Source organism: Eriocheir sinensis, unplaced genomic scaffold (assembly GCF_024679095.1).
Source record: "Eriocheir sinensis breed Jianghai 21 unplaced genomic scaffold, ASM2467909v1 Scaffold618, whole genome shotgun sequence".
NCBI lineage: Eukaryota > Metazoa > Arthropoda > Malacostraca > Decapoda > Varunidae > Eriocheir > Eriocheir sinensis.
Window position 1 is genome coordinate 149,528 of NW_026111963.1, and position 20,900 is coordinate 170,427.

The 20,900-nt window shown below is 44.0% G+C and overlaps 1 protein-coding gene across 6 annotated transcripts in view; it reads left to right on the forward strand.

The window, feature by feature from the left end:
- The first annotated feature begins 448 nt into the window (after positions 1-448).
- Positions 449-20,900, forward strand: part of LOC126993473 (uncharacterized) — a 68,879-nt gene continuing 48,427 nt past the window's right edge. For 2 of the 6 annotated variants that reach the window (XM_050852611.1, XM_050852612.1), the window contains exons 1-4: positions 449-538; positions 2,833-2,996; positions 4,013-4,240; positions 10,213-10,379. In XM_050852611.1, coding sequence (XP_050708568.1) covers positions 4,066-4,240; positions 10,213-10,379 — 342 coding nt within the window. In that variant the 5' untranslated portion in view covers positions 449-538; positions 2,833-2,996; positions 4,013-4,065. Of the gene's footprint in view, positions 539-2,832; positions 2,997-4,012; positions 4,241-4,763; positions 4,858-9,757; positions 9,870-10,212; positions 10,380-20,900 lie in introns of those variants that run through there. The other 4 variants (XM_050852610.1, XM_050852609.1, XM_050852613.1 and 1 more) reach the window with 3 other exon arrangements.

Sequence of the window (20,900 nt, forward strand, 5' to 3'; positions counted from 1 at the left end):
TATCAGTTATCGGGTATCGGGAATAAGGTTAATTTTCTGTTATCGTGCCCATCTATGGTCGTCACTACCGTCAGCATTAATACTTGCTGCGGCAGAGGCACTGGAAACAATCTTATGAGCGTTGGTCTTACTATTGGAGCTCCCGCCCCCCGGCCTCCTCGACCACCACGTCCTCGGGCCATTGTTCCCACTGGACGGACGTCCTTGGTGCAGTACGAGACGAATAACAAGTCCCCACGTTGTATCGTACAAACAACCCTTTGAGCAGAACCAGCAGCCGGAAATGATAGAAAAAAAATATTACTGATACTGAACAAGCAAACGCAAACTGTAACGGAAACGAGACAGGAATGTCACGGGATTGTGCTCCCGCTGCAAGGGCGCCAACCCACGTACATCATCGTCATCATCTGCAGGGAAGGTAAACACAGCACGGGCGCTCTGCAACACGGAAGCTGAGGATCACCAGCGGCTGTCAGGCGGCAGGGAGAGTAGTGCAGTATGCTTAGTGTAGAGGAGAGTAGTGCCAGAGGAAGAAGTGAGTATGTGTTCACGAGTTTATCTTTCTCAGTTGGTAAATGTGCCAGAACGAACTGTTGTAGGAATCTCCTTGATGCTCCTGTTCCTCTACCATATTGTATAGGAAACCAAGCCATTCAAGATGTACGAGATAACTATAAATATCTTGGGGTCAGGGTGTATTCCTCCCTAAGGTTTCACTTGCATGTGAGAGAAATCACTGGCAAGGCTGGAGGCATTGGTTACTGTATTTTAAAGGGTACCCTTTGCTGATTTCATGAAGGCAGTTTTCATCTCTCATATTCACCCTATCTTGGACTTTGCCTCTGTGGTTTGGTTCACTGTTTATACAGGTGACATGACCCAGGCTTTTAGAAAATGTTCAGAGGAGATGGACCAAGAAAATTGCCGGTTCCACGATCTACCATATAGTGAACGTCTCGCTAGATTGAGTCTTGACTCCATTAAAGGAAGGTTGATCAGAGCTGATCCTATTATGGTGTTCAACATTCTGAAAGGGTTTTGTCCTAATCTAGGTCACCTCTTTGCTAAAAATCACAACAGACAAGCTTTTTGTGCCTCGTTACAACACTGATGTTCGAGCTCATGTCTTCTCAGTGCGGGTCATTAGCATTTGGAATAATTTACCAGAATCAGTTGTCTTGGTGAATTCTATTAATGCTTTTAAACAGCATCTCGACACTTCTTTTGGTCAAATTTTGTGTGATTTTCATTGACTTTGGGTTGTTGAGTATGACTTTGAATTGTAAAATTGTGTCCTGTGCTGTGCTGTGTCTCCACTCAGGATTGCCAACCTGACTGCATTGTCTTGCCACTTGCTCAAGAGTGTTATGGCAGTGGTTTGTGTGGTCTTGGTGATGCCACATTAGCCAACCATCAGATCATCTAAAGGACAATCTACTTGCTGTCTTGGTTGTAGGCGTCACCTGATTCTAGATGGGGTTCTCCCCATCTAGGTAAGAAATGTAGGTAAGAAACCACAATAATGAAACCACCTCCAGAACATTGCCCTGGGCTACACCACTCATAACATCTGTCCAGTCAAAACTACACCATTCTTCTATACTCAGTAAGGTCATTAATATATATATATATATATATATATATATATATATATATATATATATATATATATATATATATATATATATATATATATATATATATATATATATACGATACAATAATTAATACTGGCTCTAGAACATTACCCTGGGCTGCACCACTCATAACATCTGTCCAGTCAAAAACAGCACTATATTAAGTAAGATCATAAATATATACCACAAATAATGAGACTAAAACATTGCCCTGGGGTACTCCACTTGTCTTTCCCATCAAAATTGTAACATTCACTTGTACTGTCTGCTTGATAGGTCTCAAATAAAGGAACAAGACTTCAGACAAAAGCCAGATTGGTGAGGATCATTGTGCTGGAACATCATCATCATTTCATAGACGCCTGCTCCTAGGAGCTGCCACCAGGGGACGGCCACGGCAGAAGAGTTTCCAACTGTAACGCATCACAGCAATGCTAGGGATTCTAACACAGGCCTCCCACAGAGTAGCAGAGGGCAGGGCGGCGTGCGGCCCTGCATTGCATCAAATCAGCTGCCCCATCACGGCCATGCCACGCCCGTCATTCTGGGCCAAGGAGAACCTCAGGTGGCAGGCAGCACAGCAGGGAGGCAGCGGTGCCAGGCCAGGAGGAATGTAAGGGGAGGAGGAGGAGAGGTGTATGTTGGGATATCTGTTGCCTTGTCTCTCTGTCCCTCCACTTGTATGATCTTCTACAGTATCTCAGCTTCTTTCTAGTTTTCTCATTGCTTTAGCTTTCCTTCTTGTGGTCTGCAGTGTGTGTGGGCTGCTGGAGTGGAAGCTCACAGTGTCAGCCTTCCTCCCTTTCTGCCTGATTTGTCTCTCATAATAATAACTGTAATAAGAAGGAAAAGGAGGAGGAAGGGAGCTCAAGTTGGCTTGTAACACTTTTGCTTCAGATCTTTTAAATCAAACTAAAATAAAACATTTTTTTTAAAACTATATGTTTACTATAAATAGTACATTCAAACCTCTGCAAAGTTGTGGTCAATTACTTGGTGTTCCTCTCACAACCCACGCCACAACTGGGCCACAATATTTGCTGATGTGTAGACTGACTGACATCTTGCAGGCTTTTAAGTTTAAATGTTCAAATAATACATGACATTATATCTCATAATCTTTATATAACATATGACATAATATAGCCCAAGAATTTATGTACGTATATACTGCATGAAATTACGTCTGCAGTTGGCGATGACATTTACCATCTGGCGAGGGAGCAGCCGTGGGTGGTGGCAGCAACTCATCGAGCGGCGTGGAGGAGGGAGCCGCCAGGGTGGACCACGCCTACAGCCTGCACGTCACCGCCCGCCATGCACTAAGGGCTGTGGGCGTGCATGACCGCCAACCAAGTAAGGGACATGTTTTTAAACGTATCCTATTTTTGTGCATATGTCCATTTTCCTTGTCCTTGTATATCATTGTGTGTTCTCATCCTGTCCCTGTGTGCCCTGAAGTAAATTCCTTCTGTCCCTGTAAATACTTCTAGTCATAAGAACATTAGGAGTCTGCAAGGGACCGCCACTGTGTGTCTCTGGGTATCCTCCCACACACACACACACACACACACACACACACACACACACACACACATTGCAATCCATCTGTGTAGATTATGAATACGAATGATTTAGCTGAAATGAACAATGAAGAATAAAAATGTATACAAATATTTGGCCCATGAACAACTGTGCTCAACTGTAAAAAAACAAAAATAGATGATAAAACTCTGGAAAATATTGAAAAACGAGGAAATTAACAGCCAGCCTATCTTCCAGCCTCTCATTCTTCTTACCGTTGTCAGAGCAGCATCCAGCAGGCTTTTATGTTGATGCATTCACTATTCCTTTTCCCTCCTCCTCCTCTCTCTCTTCTCTTTCTCTTCCTGTCTCCCCTTCTCCTTTTCCTTTCCCTCCTCTTTCTCTTCCTTTCCCCTCCTCCTCTTTTCTTCCTATCCCCTTCTCTTCCTCCTTTTCTTCCTCTTCAAAGCATATATATTAGGTAAGGAGTTGGAGGAGGAGATGGAGAGAGAAAGAGAAGGAGAAGAAGTAGGAGGGGGCAGGAAGAGAAGGAGGAGCAGGGGATAGGAAGAGAAAGAGATGTAGGAAGAGGGGAGGGTGTTTGTAGTGCAGCCAGTCCTTCAAAACCATTCTGTCCTAAATGTTGGCCCTGAAACATTGGTGTGTGCTCATTCTCTTTTCCTTGGTGAGAGCAGCGTCCAGCAGGCTTTTTGTCGCTGCTAATGTGATTTTGTCCATTAAGCTGCCTCCTTGCTGTTGAAAGAAGCTTGTAGCGACTGCACTATTCCCTCTGTACGTGCATTGTCTCCTATAGTAATGCCTTGATGAATGCTGCTTTCCCATTTCAGAGACTCAGCCCAGAGGAAGAGCCAGGCCAGCACCACCACAGGGACAGAGGACGATGAGGAGAGTGTTCCAACGCTGCTCCAACTCAAGGTTCATAGGCCACACGCTGAGCCCTGCCAAGATGTCCTGCCAGGTGGTCGGCCTCCACCCCTACACCTCCCACTGGTTCCTCCTGCTGCCCCACTACAAGGATGTGCCAAGTATGCCCTCCAGCCTGCAGTCCTTGGATGGTGAGTGCAGTAACGTGCCCCATGCCTCACCCACCCTTGCCTTCATGTCACCTGGCAATGCAACTCTGCCTCAGACTCCAGTAATTTATGTTCACCCACCCTGCTGCCAGCATTTGTTAGGATATAGGAACACACCAATGCTTTTTATTCCCCTTTCTCCTCCTCCTCCTCCTTTAGATAGTCTATTTCAGAGAGACACCAACACAATAACACGCAGCAACGGTATGAAGTTGAAGGAAACTGATGTAACACATTGGTGCGCAAAAGTTTTTCAATAATAGAGTCGTCGATCACTGGAATAGACTCCACCGTCAGTAGTTAGCGCACAGAATATCAATAGCTTCAAGTCTTCATTGGATAAGTACTTCAGGGATATAAGATTATACTGACCCTTCTTCGCATGTTTTCAGACAGATTGCAGCAAGACCTCAACCTAAATCCATATTATTCTCTCCCACAACCTAGATTGCAAGTAGCGTAAGTTAACAAAAGAGTAAAGCAACAGTTAATGTCCGCATGACAGATGGAGTGAGGTGTGGGTGCAGTAAGGTGACAGGTTACTGGTGCGTGCCTAGTACCGCCGGTAAAACGAGGATCAAGCCTCCACCTCACCCATCGTGAGTATTAGGGGGGATTCTGGGGCTGTCCTGTGTAGGCCACTTGGCCTCTTCAAGTCTGCCTGTGTTTCTATGTTCTTATGTTCTTATGTAATGAAGTCATTTTCCCCCACAGCTTAGGTTACCAGTAGTGTAAGTTAAGGGTAGTAATTTCCTCTTATTTCTCTCTTTACTGTAAAATTTCCATGTCCCTTTCTTCCTTAAAGGTACATGGTGTTCTCTTCTAACTATTTCCTGCACGTTGCCGGAGGAGAGGTGGGTGGAAGGAGCCTTCATCTTTTCTGTCCTGTTCTACCACGTAGATTACTAGTAGTAGCGGTAGTAAACTGACACCCTCGCCATAGACCGATAGGTCTTCTAGTGTCTGTTCTTCCTATGTATTCCTCCTCCTCCTCCTCTTCCCCCTCCTCCTCCTGTTTTACTACTCTCCATTATCAATCAGTCAGCCAGCACCAAGCTTAACAAGGACAAAAGGCATATTTAAATGCATTTTTACCATGATAAAAAAGTATAAAAATATAGTGGAAAATTACAGAGTTGGCAATGATTAAATCAAATTGATTTAATCAAATGATTAAATCATTGATTTTTTTTACTAAAAAATCATGATTTTTTTTTTTTAACTAAAAGTCTTCCATAAGTTAAATGATGTGCTCCAATGATGGTAAAGTAAAACAACCTCTTCATATGTATTTTTTCATTTTTTCTCTTACAGTTATATACCCCCCCCCAAAAAAAAAAAAAATTAAATAAATAATCCTACATTGTTATATCCTCTTGCACTAATGTTGCCAACTTGCCATATGTTTTTTACTTGGTAAAAAATCGGGCGCCTTCTAAGCATCAAAACTATTCCAAGGGTGTCAGGCCTATCAAAACGCCAAAAAGACTATCTTTTCACAGCATCCAAAAAGCTGTATCTTATCAAGTTATAAAAAAGCTTACACTGCCTGGATGTTATCAAATCATCAAAAACACTAGATGGCTTCAAAGCATCAAAAATGGATAAAATCAAATCAATGCATCCAAAACTTCATATATTTCCAAAATGTCAAAAACATCTTCAGATCTTAGCAAAACATCGACACATTATGTTCAGGTCCAGCAGATGAAGCGCGAGGCAGCACAGCAAGATACATATCAATATCAGTCTTTATTTCAAGTGACTTTTTTTTACAATAAATAACCTAAGAACCATAAAATTGAGAGTGTCATTCTTCCCTCTGAAGACTGGGGGTTGCAATTAATCAGCAGCGTTCAAAACTAGAAATGAAGCAGCAGTATTTCATATCTTGCTGAGTGAATATTTCTAATCACTCCTGCACCTGGCCCCTGCAGATAGGACATGGATACCTCATGGTTTCTGTGACGCTGTTGCCTACACAGACCTGTGCATTATTGCAAGGCCTGAAGCAGATCGTTCTCTCTAGGGGTGCCAGACACACAGCGCAGGGACAATGATTCTGTTGCTGAGAAGGTTGATTTTCTTAGTCAACAGCAGCTTCATCAGCATCATCTGAATCGTATCTGTCTCGAGTGTGGGCCGCCTCTAGAAACTAAAGGTGCCTGTCCATCGTGTGGCCCACAGCTGAGATAAACTGCATATGAATATACTGTCCATTTCCATGGTGGATCTTACCCCGGATAATGGAGTAGTTGGCCGGCATCTTATTGATAGATGGCACATTACATTTCTGTTAATTCCTCAGGCTGAAGTGCTCCTGGTGCTACAAGGTACAGACCCCGTTCTGATCTGTCAAGGGTATGACTGAGGCTTTCATTGATATTGCCTCGTGACCCCGAACAGAGTATCACTTGTTAGTTCGAGAATTTGGTTCCCAAGTTAGTCTCGATCATACTGTGTCACACCACTTTACTCGTTGATGTAGAAACATTTGCATTAATGGTAGTTGTGATGGTGTACCATTGTCAGGTAGTTGTGATGGTGTACCATTGTCAGGTAGTTGTGATGGTGTACCATTGTCAGGTAGTTGTGATGGTGTACCATTGTCAGGTAGTTGTGATGGTGTACCATTGTCAAAGTCGTAATACCCCACAGTGTCATCATGGACTAGACTTTTGATGCTTTGATAACTTTGATTTTTTTTATGCTCTGATGACTTTTAACAATTTGATGCTTTGATAACATCTGGATTTATTGATATATTGATGCCTTCTCATTTTTGATGCATTGAAATGATATGAACTTGTTGCTACACTGATGGGATAAGGGTAAAAAGCTGTTTTTGACAAAATGGAAACATTGGAAAATTTGATGGATTTAGTTTTTTGCTGATTTGATGAAATGACAGGACCAGTTTTTGACACATTGATGCTCCCCCCAAAATCCTCCTCCTTTAGTCTTTACTAACTTGGCAGGCAATGTATCATAATAATAACCAAGGTTAGCAACCAAACAGTAACAGAAGTAGATATTCTTCTCTGTGGTAATAATATAATATTCTGTCATGAAAATGACAACTTCAGGCAACTCTATCTGTCCTAAACCTGCTCCTGTACCAACTACAAACAAGTATTGAACAAGTATGTATCTGGATCCTTGACTGTGCTCAGACTTACAGGCCCTAAACTTAAACTTAAAGTAACCTATGGAGACTTTCAAATCACTCACCAGGATATATATTTATAAAAAAAAAAAATAATAATAAAAAAATCTGAAAATTAAAAAAAAAAAAAAAATCAATGATTTTTTGATTTCTTTGATTTAAAAAAAAAATCACCAACCCTGGAAAATTATTCTAGCTACTCCTTCTCCTCTACCCCCCAACACCCCACTGCATTAGAAAGCTGGACAGCATAACGATAGGCTTGATCAAGGTCATTCATTATGTTTGAGTGCCTGCAGTGGCCGGCCCTCACTACCAGTGCATGATGGATGAGTGGAACAGAACTGGCAGCCATGAGGTGGGTGTCATAATGAGACTCCTTCAGGAAAACTAGAATTAATCCTTGGCAGAGAGGACTGGTGCCATTACTTACTAGAACTATCAACAGTGGTGTTCCACAGGGCTCTGTCCTATCACCCACTCTGTTCCTGTTATTCATCAATGATCTTTCCATAACAAACTGTCCTGTCCACTCATACGCTGATGGCTCAACTCTGCATTATTCAACTTCTTTCAACAGAAGACCCTCTCAACAGGAATTACATGACTCCAGGCTGGAGGCTGCAGAACGCTTAACCTCAGACCTTGCTATCATTTCTGATTGGGATAAAAGGAACCTTGTGTCCTTCAATGCCTCAAAAACTCAATTTCTCCGCCTATCAACTCGACACAATCTTCCAAACACCTCTCCCATATTCATCAATAACACTCAGCTGTCACCTTCTTCAACACTAAATATCCTCGGTCTATCCTTAACTAAAAATCTCAACTCGAAACTTCACATCTCTCTCACTAAATCAGCTTCCTCAAGGTTGGGCGTTCTGTACAGTCTCCGCCAGTTCTTCTTCCCCTGCACAGATGCTTTCCATATATAAGAGCCGTGTCCGCCCTCGTATGGAGTATGTATCTCACGTGTGGGGGTCTCCACTCACGCAGCTCTCTTGGACAGAGTGGAGGCTAAGGCTCTACGTCTCATCAGCTCTCCTCCTCTTGTTGATAGTCTTTTACCTCTTAAATTCCGCCGCCATGTTTCAACTCTTTCTATCTTCTATCGAAATTTTCATGCTGACTGCTCTTCGAAACTTGCTAACTGCATGCCTCCCCCCCTCCCACAGCCACGCTGCACACGACTTTCTACTCAAGCTCGTCCCTATACTGTCCAAACCCTTTATGCAAGAGTTAACCAGTATCTCCATTCTTTCATCCCCTTCACTGGTAAACTCTGGAACAGCCTTCCTTCGTCTGTATTTCCTCCTGCCTATGACTTGACTTCTTTCAAGAAGAGAGTATCAAGACACTTCTCCACCCGAAATTGACCTCTCTATTGGCCACTCTAGACTTATTGCTGTATGAGCGGAACAGTTATTTTTTTTTTTTTACATCTTTTTGTTGCCCTTGAGTTGCTCTCTGTGCTGTAAATAAAATAAAAAATAGAAGACCATTAAATTATGAGAGTAAACTTATTTGCCCGGTTAATATTGATAGAAAATAATAGAATACAAAAAATGGAGAATATATATAGTAAAGTCACAACCATAAGTATTGTATGGCCACGGGGACGCTCACATAACTCACGACTCATGTAACTCTTAGAATGGGAAGGGCAGCTACATGGAGGCTTACCCAAGTTGACCGTATGGGGTGCAGTCAGCGGGTGAGTGAAGAGACGCACCTTAAACATGCTCCTTGTTAGCAGTGGTGACTAGCTGTCAGCAAGCATGCAGGCAGGCCGTCACTGTTTTGCCACCCTCAGAATATACTGCAAGTGTTTGTGACAAGTATAATTATGGCTTGGCCAAAGACATAGTTGCCCCCTTTGTGTTACATGACTGTTGGTAATATTCCTTACAGTGTCTTGCCACCCTCAGAATATACTGCAAGTGTTTGTGACAAGTATAATTATGGACTGGCCAAAGACATAGCTGCCCCCTTTGTGTTACATGACTGTTGGTAATATTCCTCACAGTGTCTTGCCACCCTCAGAATGTGCTGCAAGTGTTTGTGGTTTAACTCTATCCTCTCCAAGGGAACTGGAGTACTCTAATGATGGTGATTATTACTGATGTCACTGCTTAACTTGTGTGTGTGTGTGTGTGTGTGTGTAACCAATATACATTTTTTGCTCTGCCAGTCACTAGGATTATCTTAGGTTGAATTTCTCATGTTGAAAGTCCGACATCATGTGTAACCAAGCCTAAAACGATTATCTGATCTAGAACTCCTCACATGAAAAGTCCAGCATGATGTGTAAGTCTGTGGCGCGCACCTTTCAGACCCTCCGCGTGCTGTGGATTAAGGCCAACCTTAACGTGTGCATATCTGGTGAGCTCTGGGACCACCCTGCCCTCCCTCACCCACAGGGATGAGCTTATCAAGGAGTGGGCGGTAAGGAGCCAGGCCTCACGTTGCCTCTCTTCCTGCCAAAGAGATAACAGGCTGAGGGTGCTGGAGAAAGTGCTCCTACTCCTCCTTATGCAGTGCTTTTGTTATGTCACTGATTGATGTACTTTGTCTGCCCTTGGATAGGTAAAGAATCATTTAGATATGCAGCATTGCTGGCCTGCTTTTAATGAAGGCTGTTTTCATGCCTCTCTCTAGGCTCAGGGGATGAGTTCACTGATGATAAAGAATTAAATAAAAGCTCAGAAGTGTTAGAGGAAGGTAGCTGGTGAAGATGCAGCTCTCCAACAGCCGAACATAACTGCCACTTTTATCCTCCTCCCTGCAGAAACCCTCCACACTCTGACCTGTGTGTTGGCCCGCCATGTGTACGCCCTCGGCCTCAGCAGTCTGCCGCTGGAGCGCGTCGGTGAACGGCGACTCGTCAGGAGGGGCTTCACCAAGCGCCCGGCCTGGATGTTAGTGCTGAGTGTTGCCTCCCAGATAGTGAAGTCGGTTAGTCTGAATTGGTCTTAGAAATCACTACGTTTACCTCAGTTTACTAAGGAGGAAATTACACTGAAATCTAGGCGTCCGGATTCTGATGTGCAGGGATTTGTAAGGGATGTGAGTGCCTGAGTGTTGCTGTTGGTGTTGTGGAAGTCCAGGAGTCTGAATTGGTCTGAAAAATCCCAGTAAAATTTATTTTTGCTAACGGGGATTTTGTAAGCTGAAATATAGTTGTCCAAATTCTGAAATGCAGGAAATTCATAAAAGTAACAAGTGCCAGAGTGCTGGTAGTGATTCAGTAACAGTCTGTCACACTTGCGCAGCTATGTCTTTACAAATTCCATTGCTCTGAAGAATCTTAATTTTATAACCTGAATTTACTGAGGTGGGAAGTTGTCAGCTGATGCAGGATTGCCCAAAGAGACATCCTACCTACCATCCTGTCCTTCATCCCATCCTAAAACACATCCTAGCACCCTGTCCTTGAACCCATCCTAAAACACATCCTAGCACCCTGTCCTTGAACCCATCCTAAAACACATCCTAGCACCCTGTCCTTGAACCCATCCTAAAACACATCCTAGCACCCTGTCCTTGAACCCATCCTAAAACACATCCTAGCACCCTGTCCTTGAACCCATCCTAAAACACATCCTAGCACCCTGTCCTTGAACACATCCTAAAACACATCCTAGCACCCTGTCCTTGAACCCATCCTAAAACACATCCTAGCACCCTGTCCTTGAACACATCCTAAAACACATCCTAGCACCCTGTCCTTGAACCCATCCTAAAACACATCCTAGCACCCTGTCCTTGAACACATCCTAGCACCCTGTCCTTGAACACATCCTAAAACACATCCTAGCACCCTGTCCTTGAACCCATCCTAAAACACATCCTAGCACCATGTCCTTGAACCCATCCTAAAACACATCCTAGCACCCTGTCCTTGAACCCATCCTAAAACACATCCTAGCACCCTGTCCTTGAACCCATCCTAAAACACATCCTAGCACCCTGTCCTTGAACCCATCCTAAAACATATCCTAGCACCCTGTCCTTGAACCCATCCTAAAACACATCCTAGCACCCTGTCCTTGAACCCATCCTAAAACACATCCTAGCACCCTGTCCTTGAACCCATCCTCAAACATATCCCTAGCACCCTGTCCTTGAACCCATCCTAAACACATCCTAGCACCCTGTCCTTGAACCCATCCTAAAACACATCCTAGCACCCTGTCCTTGAACCCATCCTAAAACACATCCTAGCACCCTGTCCTTCAACCCATCCTAAAACACATCCTAGCACCCTGTCCTTGAACCCATCCTAAAACACATCCTAGCACCTTGTCCTTGAACCCATCCTAAAACACATCCTAGCACCCTGTCCTTGAACCCATCCTAAAACACATCCTAGCACCCTGTCCTTCAACCCATCCTAAAACACATCCTAGCACCCTGTCCTTGAACCCATCCTTTCCCTTTTGTCTCATCAACACCAGAGAGCAGTTCAGCATGCTCTAAAGACAGTTCTCTCTCTTTTTACACCACACAACATTCACACAACACACACACCTTTCCCAAAATTCAAAATTTAAAATGGCGAAAATTACAGAGCCTCAGAGTCCCCTGCCTGGGGGATACCATAAATTCCCCCAGGGAGGACTCCCCTTCTGGCTGCCGACTTGAGAGGCGTCCTGATAACTCCTAAAAACCTCCTCCTTATCAATTTCTGCAACATTCGCGGTCTTCGTTCTAATTTTCATTCTTTGGAACACCATTTCTCCTCCTCTAAACCTCACCTTCTCTTCCTCACCGAAACACAGGTTTCTGAGGCTACTGACAGTTATCTCTACTCTGTTCCCTCCTACTATCTCTATCCTAAATTTCAATTCAAAGCTGGATGTTGTGCCAACGTGCGCAACGACATCACTTGCTCTCATGCCCACGACCTTCACTCCAGAATTTTCTACCATCTGGCTTAGACTTCATTGTCATTCTATTACTAAATACATCTGTGCTGTTTATCTCTCACCTAACTCTACTAACTATGTAAAATTCTTTGACTATTTGAACTCAAAAGTGGAGCACATCTTGACCCACTCTCCCTTCGCTGAAATCTCCATCTTGGGAGATTTCAATGTTCACCACCAGCTTTGGCTTTCATCCTCTTTCACTGACCAGCCAGGTGAACAAGCCTACAACTTTGCTCTCCTCAATGACCTAGAGCAGTTGGTTCAGCACCCTACTCGTATTCCTGACCATCTTGGAGACAGGCCTAACATTCTACACTAAGAAGACCTCTTCCTTACCTCTAATCCTTCTGCATACTCTGTCAAACTGTTCTCTCCGTTGGGCTCCTCCTCCTTATTTCTGTATCCTGTCCTATCGCTCCTGTACATCCTCTGGACCCACCGAAGAGGCAATGCTTCTGGCATTTTGCTTCAGCTCGGTGGGACGACCTGAGGATGTACTTTTCCGATTTCCTGTGGAATGATTACTGCTTCCAGGATAGAGACCCCTCTGTGTGTGCCCAGCGCATCATGGAGGTGATTGTCTCTGGAATGGAGGCATACATTCCACGTTCTTTCTCTACTCCTCATGCTAAAAAGCCTTGGTTTAATCACGCTTGTTCTCGTGCTATTAATGATAGAGAGGCAGCTCACAAAAGGTTCCAGAGCTTTCGAACACCCGCTACCTTTGACCTTTACATTTCAGCCCAGAATCGTGCCAAATCTATTCTCCGACTTACCAGAACTTCTTTTATCAATAGAAAATGTCAACATCTTGCTTCTTCTAATTCTTCCCATGATTTCTGGCATCTAGCCAAAAATATCTCCTCCAATTTCACTTCTTCCTCTTCCTCCTCTCCTTAACCCTGACGGCAGCACTGCCGTCTCATCTGTCTCTAAGGCTGAAGTCTTCGCTCAAACTTTCTGTAAGAACTCCACCTTGGACGATTCTGGGTATATTCCTCCTACTCATCCCCCCTCTGACTCCTTTATGCCTGCTATTAAAATTCTTCCAAATGATGTTTTCTATGCCCTCTCTGGCCTCAACTCTCAGAAGGCTTATGGACCTGATGGAGTGCCTCCTATTGTCCTTAAAAACTGTGCGTCCGTGCTGACACCCTGCCTGGTCAAACTCTTTCGTCTCTGCCTATCAACATCTACCTTTCCTTCCTGCTGGAAGTATGCCTTTGTACAGCCTGTGCCTAAGAAGGGTGACCGTTCCAATCCTTCAAACTACCGCCCTATAGCTTTACTTTCTTGTCTATCTAAAGCTTTTGAATCAGTCCTTAACCGGAAGATTCAAAAGCACCTTTCCACTTCTAACCTTCTATCTGATCGCCAGTATCTAAGTTATTCCCAGAGACTGAAGGCTTTGGACTTGTACTCTGTCCATGGTCGGCTGCTACGACATGACATGGTAAAGTATTGGCAAATATTTCACGGTTTTTGTGCTATTGCCCCCGAGGATATGTTTGTCAGTCCACCTCTGGGCACCACAAGAGGCCGTCAGTATAAGGCTGCACACATAAGAACTGAATTAGAGATCCGCAAGAGGTTCTTCACCGTCAGAGGTATTTCGCTGTGGAACTCTCTTCCCCAGCATGTTGTTTCAGCTAATTCACTCTCAGCATTCAAAGCATCCCTTGCTGCTCATCTCGGTGACAGACTTTTTACATTTTAGTTTGTTCATTTACATATTATTAATTGATTATTTACTTTGCTGCACATGATGCACAATTCCAGCTCTGTCTATAGCACATGTATTTGTATGTACGGAAGTTACTGAACTAGTCAGGCTGGCGCATCAGCAGAGTGCGGCTTCCTTTTGGGCCCTGTGTCTACCGGGTTCTGGGAAGCCCACTAGGTGAGAGAACCAGGTGAGAGTATGGGTTCCGCAAGGGGCGTTCTACTGGTGATCTCCTAGCCTTCCTAACTGACTCTTGGTCATCCTCTCTTAGCCCTTTCGGTGAAACCTTTGCTAATGCGCTGGACATATCAAAAACTTTTGATAGGGTCTGGCACAAATCTTTGCTTTCCAAACTACCCTCCTATGGTTTCTATCCTTCTCTCTGTACCTTTATCTCCAGTTTCCTTTCTGACCGTTCTATTTCTGCTGTGGTGGACGGTCACTGTTCTTCCCCTAAACCTATTAACAGTGGTGTCCCGCAGGGCTCTGTCCTATCTCCCACTCTCTTTCCATTCTTCATTGATGATCTCCTTTCCAAAACGAACTGTCCTATCCATTCTTATGCCGATGACTCCACTCTGCATTACTCAACTTCTTTTAATAGAAGACCCACTCCACAGGAACTTAACGATTCAAGGCTGGAGGCAACAGAACGCTTAGGGCAAGAGGAACCTGGTGTCCTTCAACGCCTCAAACACACAGTTTCTCCACTCAACACAATCTTCCAAACAACTATCCCTATTCTTTGACAACACTCAGCTATCACCTTCTTCAACACTAAACATCCTTGGTCTATCCTTAACTCAAAATCTCAACTGGAAACTTCATATCTCATCTCTTACTAAATCAGCTTCCTCGAGGCTGGGCGTTCTGTACCGTCTCCGCCATTTCTTCTTCCCCGCACAGTTGCTGTCCATATACAGGGGCCTGGTCCGCCCTCGTATGGAGTATGCATCTTGTGTGGGGGGGGTCCACTCACACAGGTCTTCTTGACAGAGTGGAGTCAAAGGCTCTTCATCTCATCAACTCACCTCCTCATACTGATAGTCTTCTACCTCTCAAATTCCGCCGCCATGTTGCCTCTCTTTCTATCTTCTATCGATATTTTCATGCTGACTGCTCTTCTGAACTTGCTAACTGCATGCCTCCCCTCCTCCTGCGGCCCCGCTGCACACGACTTTCTACTCATGCTCATCCCTATACTGTCCAAACCCCTTATGCAAGAATCAACCAGCTCCTTCACTCTTTCATCCCTCGCGCTGGTAAACTCTGGAACAATCTTCCTTCATCTGTATTTCCTCCTGCCTACGACTTGAACTCTTTCAATAGTCCAGCAGCTACTTCCTGTACAAGGCCAAATAAGGGATTTCGTTCAACACCCCCTACAGATAAGGTTTGGCTTGATAGGATCGTTGGGTAGACCCTCTGGAACACCCTTAGGTAGTTTGTGGTTTTAAATTGTGGTATCACTTAAAAAATATAGACCGATTTACAAAAAAAAGTGAGAAAAATAATTTTTGCGTAATCACTTCATTTTATTAACAGGAATCAGAGTTATTTTGGATGAAAAATACATGTGTTATATATCAAATGGTTCGCAATGAAATACTCTATCAGTACATGTATATGAAGTTTGGCTTCTACCTCACTTCTGATGAGGGTATTACGTGAAATGCAAGAAGAGTGGAAAAAAATGCTAGTTTTCCATTTTTGTATCATATTGTGACTACTTCTCCTTCCTTTCACATAAAACATAAATTGTTTCTTATGCCACCAAAACTGCCCTATTATTCTATTATATCTTGTGAAAGAATGAGCAACATACATCAATTATTATTACCGCAGGAAGAACGTTAGTATCAACAATCCATAGTCACTCCGCACACAAAATTTTTCAACACAGTTATTAACACTGGTATTAACAGAGTTATTCAATATCTTCTTCATCTGTGGTCTCATCAGCGACAGTTCTTTGATTTTCACACTTCTTGGGCCATGCATGAACATGACTCTATGCATGGCATATTGTTTGCCCGGCATGCACAGTTTGCTCGTCGGCATGCAGACTTCCGGCAGTGGCAGACTGTTAGCTCGATGAGGCCTCTGGGTGCTGGATCTTTCGTCATTAGCACGGGTTGGAGTGTATTATCCTCAACTATCCAACCATGTCCAGAAGGTGGTGGTAAGTTTTGTGTTGATTCCAAAGCTTTCTTCCACACGAGACTGATAATTGGCTCTGTTCATGTGCTGCAGCAAACTATCACTAGTTGGGGTAAGCTTTCATTTTCTGTCCCTTTTGGCAGAACAACCAGTATCTGACATCATTTATTTTTCTCCCTGCCTTTTCTGCTGTGGTGTAGACAGAACAAACAAAACCCTCACATGCTTCCGATGTGCTAGTAGAGAGTTGCAGTTCTTCTCCAAGCTGTCCAAGACTGCACTGATATTCTTTACTTTTGAGGAGAATGTTCAGACCCCTCTTCTTTCCCAGCCCTGAGAGGCCACTGTTAGAATCGCAGCCCGTTAGTGCATGGAATCCTGGTAAGGCTCTGCACAGTTGTGGTCCTAGATCTTGGGCAAGACTGTGGATAGGCAGATACCTCACTTTGTCTTTAGCTCCTGTTCGAAACCACAGTTCCTGGCAGTGTAGGTTGCTGTAGTGAAATGTGGACAGGACAGCTACATCTGTGTCCGGGGATTGAATGATTATTCTGCTGTGATCATATGATGCATGCAGTAGCAGCCGTGTGTCAGCCTCTTCGTGGTCTGACTTGAGGTTGGCTAGGTCTTCACAGTGCCCTTTTATGACTCGAACTGACCTTGTTGAATTTTTGAAACCACCACCGATGACAAGTTCTTGTCCATCAGGCAGATTATCAACACCCATCTGGCACCAGGTTTCTGCCAGGAATGCATTTAGGTTAACTTTGTTGTTTTGGTTGCTTATGTACTTGGACCACTGCTTTGGGACTGGTGTGTCTGGACCTTGAATGTTGACCTGTAAGCCTGCAGATGCACCACGTTTCCTTCGCTCCCCAGCCTTGATTGACAGATCAAGGTAGCGGTCAAAGACAACATCAACACGCCGACATCCATTTTTACCAAGCGGTGCAAGCTGAACACTTCCCACTGGCTATTGGTGGCGGATTTGGTTGAACTTGAATCCTTTTCTCCAACTCCGTAAGGAGTACGCCTTTGTTTGTCTTCCTTAGACTGCCATCAGGATGTGCAAGGGAGTATGGTACTGTTGCAAGTTCATAGCTTAGTACATCTTTCAAGTCAATATCTCGAGCTCTTGCTGCAATCACAAGTCGACCAAAAAGGTCACGGTCAGCACCAAAAGTTAGTACCTTTTTGTCAGCTGTTTTCACTGTTTTCTTCTTTGCTAGAGAGGCAAATGTTTTGATCTTCAGGTTTGGTATAGCATTAAAAAAATTCACGTTATTGGTATTTAGTCTCTGTTCAACAAAGTCCATCATCTGAGTAGTGCCGGCGTCGTAGGAATTCAGTAGGCATGCGGCAGTATCTGGCGGCATCACAACTCCAGTTGCAATGTTGACAAGTGGTGAGACACAATGCTCGTCCTCATCCAGGGAAAAGGGATCTGTCATCATCCCTGATGTTATGATCCTTATCAGTTTCTGAATATCTGCTTCATCTCTCTCAACCCTCTTTGATGCTCCTTCTCTGTGAGTACCCACACGATCTGAGTCATGTAGGCCACACATCTCTTTCATTGCTGTTGCTATTGCTGCTCGTTCATGCCATGTCAGAAACCATCGTTCCAGTGCTCCTGGTCTCTTACTAATGCCTACGATGCCACCACTTGTCTTGCTGTCGAGGTTGATGGATTGTTCTAGCGCCATGTCTGTCCATACCTGAGCAAATGGTTTGGTTGACCGACTTATGGCGTGGTTCCCAGACATGAACTCATGGTGTACATCAGGATGGGTCTTTGCTAACTGGTTCATATCGGCCAAGTAAACTGGAAGCCACCTGGAGTAGTTGGGACGATCCATTGAGAAGAAGTGAGGGGTCATTGCAGCAGTGGTTGATAGGTGGAGAAACCAGTCTCCTGTCCTTTCTGCCTTGATGAACTCGAGAAGTAGTTGTACCATGACCACATAGTCATTCCAGTAGGTGAATAGCTGAGACTTGCATTTTGCATCATTTTGAAATCTGGTGAGCTCTGCCTGAGTGTCGCAAGTGCATCACACATTTTCAACATGGCGTCCTGGACATCTCTTGCATTTTCTAGAGCCAGCTGGCAATGAGTGGCTTCCTCAATAAGTGCCTGTTGATTCACATGAGTTCTGTTCTGTTTGGAGAGCCATTCCACAAAGGAACGCCATGTAGTCGAAACATGGCTTCCATAACTATTTTGTGGGCCCTCACTCCACGGTTGTAAGATTTCCCCTTCAGAATGGCTGTGGTTACAGAGGAACCATAAATGCCAGACTCTACAATAAGATCCTCGATCCCAGACATTTCATACTTCTTCCCCAGCAGCGCCAGGTAGTTGATGGCAATGTGAAAACCTCCCATCCGTAGAACGGTATCTTCAAATTCTTCTTTCAACCGCCACTGTATCTCTTTCGCCTTCATATAGATTGCAAGATCGAATGTGATAACGCTATCCTTCTGACCAAGGCTTGCCATCATGGACTGCACAGCTTTCATGAGAGTGTAGACAGTGCTGAATTCAGTTGGAGAACCATTTATCATTGGGCAGTAACCAATGTTGGTGCTAGTGGGAACATTGGTGTGAACCATTGCTTGAAAGGCACTCCAACCAGGCACTTTCTGCTGCTCTGTGGGAGCAGATCAACTTCAAACAGTTTCGCTGGCGTCATTCTGACCAAAGCCCAAGCAAGGTCTACCTGAGAAGCAGCTGCATGAAGATTTTCAGTACATTTGAACCACTCTGTTTCTACCTGTCCCAAAAATTGGTAACAGGAGGATGCTTTCCGTACGCACTGTACTCTTTCATGAGTTGACATATCCCTGTTGACTTGAGCGACCGGGTCCTTTCTGTGGTCGGCATAGACTGTCCTCATGGGTGCTGGACCAAACTTCCCTCGCTGGTAGAGGACCATAGTTGTAGCGTGAGTTGTTAGTTTGCCATCAAGTGTCTCTTCGTTGATGTCATTATTGTCCCCTGCAACTTGGACGAAACTGCCTGGGCGGATGTTTGATGGAACCACCACTCCAAACAAATCACTTTTGGCTAGAATCTCTTTGGCGAGACTAGTATCCATTACTTGTACCTTTTCATAAGAAACACAGTGACCCATTCTGTTCAGGATGGTGATTAGCAGCTTTGAACGTGTCATATGGTGGATTGCAAGGCCCAAGGCAGCATGTTTGGGCATGTTTGTGCAGGCATGAGTTGCACAGTGCATAATGTCCTGTGCTAGCATCACAACACGTCTTTCATCTGATGAGCTGCTACATTCAGGTGATGACAAATCACCCTCGCCTTCCTTGTCTGAATTTGTGATGATCCACCTTAGTAGCCAATAGAGTTTGTCTGGTATCAGTGACTTAGATTTGGTCAGTGATAAGTCTGAGATGTTAGGCAGCCTTAATGATATGCCTTGGCAGTCACTGATCTCAGACTTGATAAGCTTGGCTGTCTGGTACAGCAACTTTACTGGATCACCTTTATCCACAGCAGCTGCAGTTAGAGGATACTCACTGATTGTTGAATTGGATTGATAAACAGAGTTCAGGATGTCTTTAACTGATATGGAACTAGAGTACAGGAGCTCTGATTTAGTCCGATCATGAGGCTGGTGGAAGACAATGTCACCTCCAAAGAATTTCTTTAGTCTCAGTTTCAGTCGCTGACTAGTGTACCTTTCACCCATCACTCCTGTTCCTGCAGCATGGCTTTGTATCTGATTAGCAATGCTGATGTTTCAAAAGCTTTTCCATGTTGCAGTTCCATGGTAATCTGATCAGCTAATTCTCTGAACACTGCATCGTAAGTAGTTTCTTGTCCACCTTCATGGAATGCAGCTGACATAAGGTTGGCCTTGCTGATGTATGAAGCATGACAAGTTTTATGATACCTGGCTTCAGCTGCAATTAAGTCATTGTTGACACCACGTGTGACCCGCAGCAGATTATCATCACCCTTTGCGATGGCGGCCTGCATTATTGTCTCACATGCTTGGAATGTACTGACCCTGAACATCTCCTTCACCTTTTTGTGTGTTAGTCTTTTGCAAAACAAACATTTGGTCCAATCAGTGGTGGTGCAGTGTCCCCTGGATACCCTGGTTGTCCCAGCTGAACCAGACAGTGTTGTTGATGAGAGTGAAATTTGCTGTTTGTATCGCAAATTCTCCTTACTAGTCCATTTTGCATAGCAATTTGAGTGCCATTTTACATTAATATTTGATAAGATGTCCAGATCAGACTTCAATCGCTCATACACATCATCTTGGCATTTTACATTAATATTTGATAAGATGTCCAGATCAGACTTCAGTCGCTCATACACATCATCTTGGCGTAGTTTGAGGGCAGCAACTAGTGTTTGTATGGAGGATTTCTTAGGCTTTCTTAAGATTTCTTGTGTGCCCACCTGGCAGACAATGCACTTGTTGAAATCTGTCAGCTTCCTTCGTTTAGATGGTTTGAGATTCAGTTCTTCTAGACCCTCTACATTTGCCATTGCTGCAGCTCATTTAACCTATAAGAACAAAAGAAAAGTATACATTAACTCACCTACAGTCTGTAATTAATCCTCTATTCACACTATGTAAAATATGATAATATATGGTAAACAAAATGAAGTAAACAAAATATGGTAAC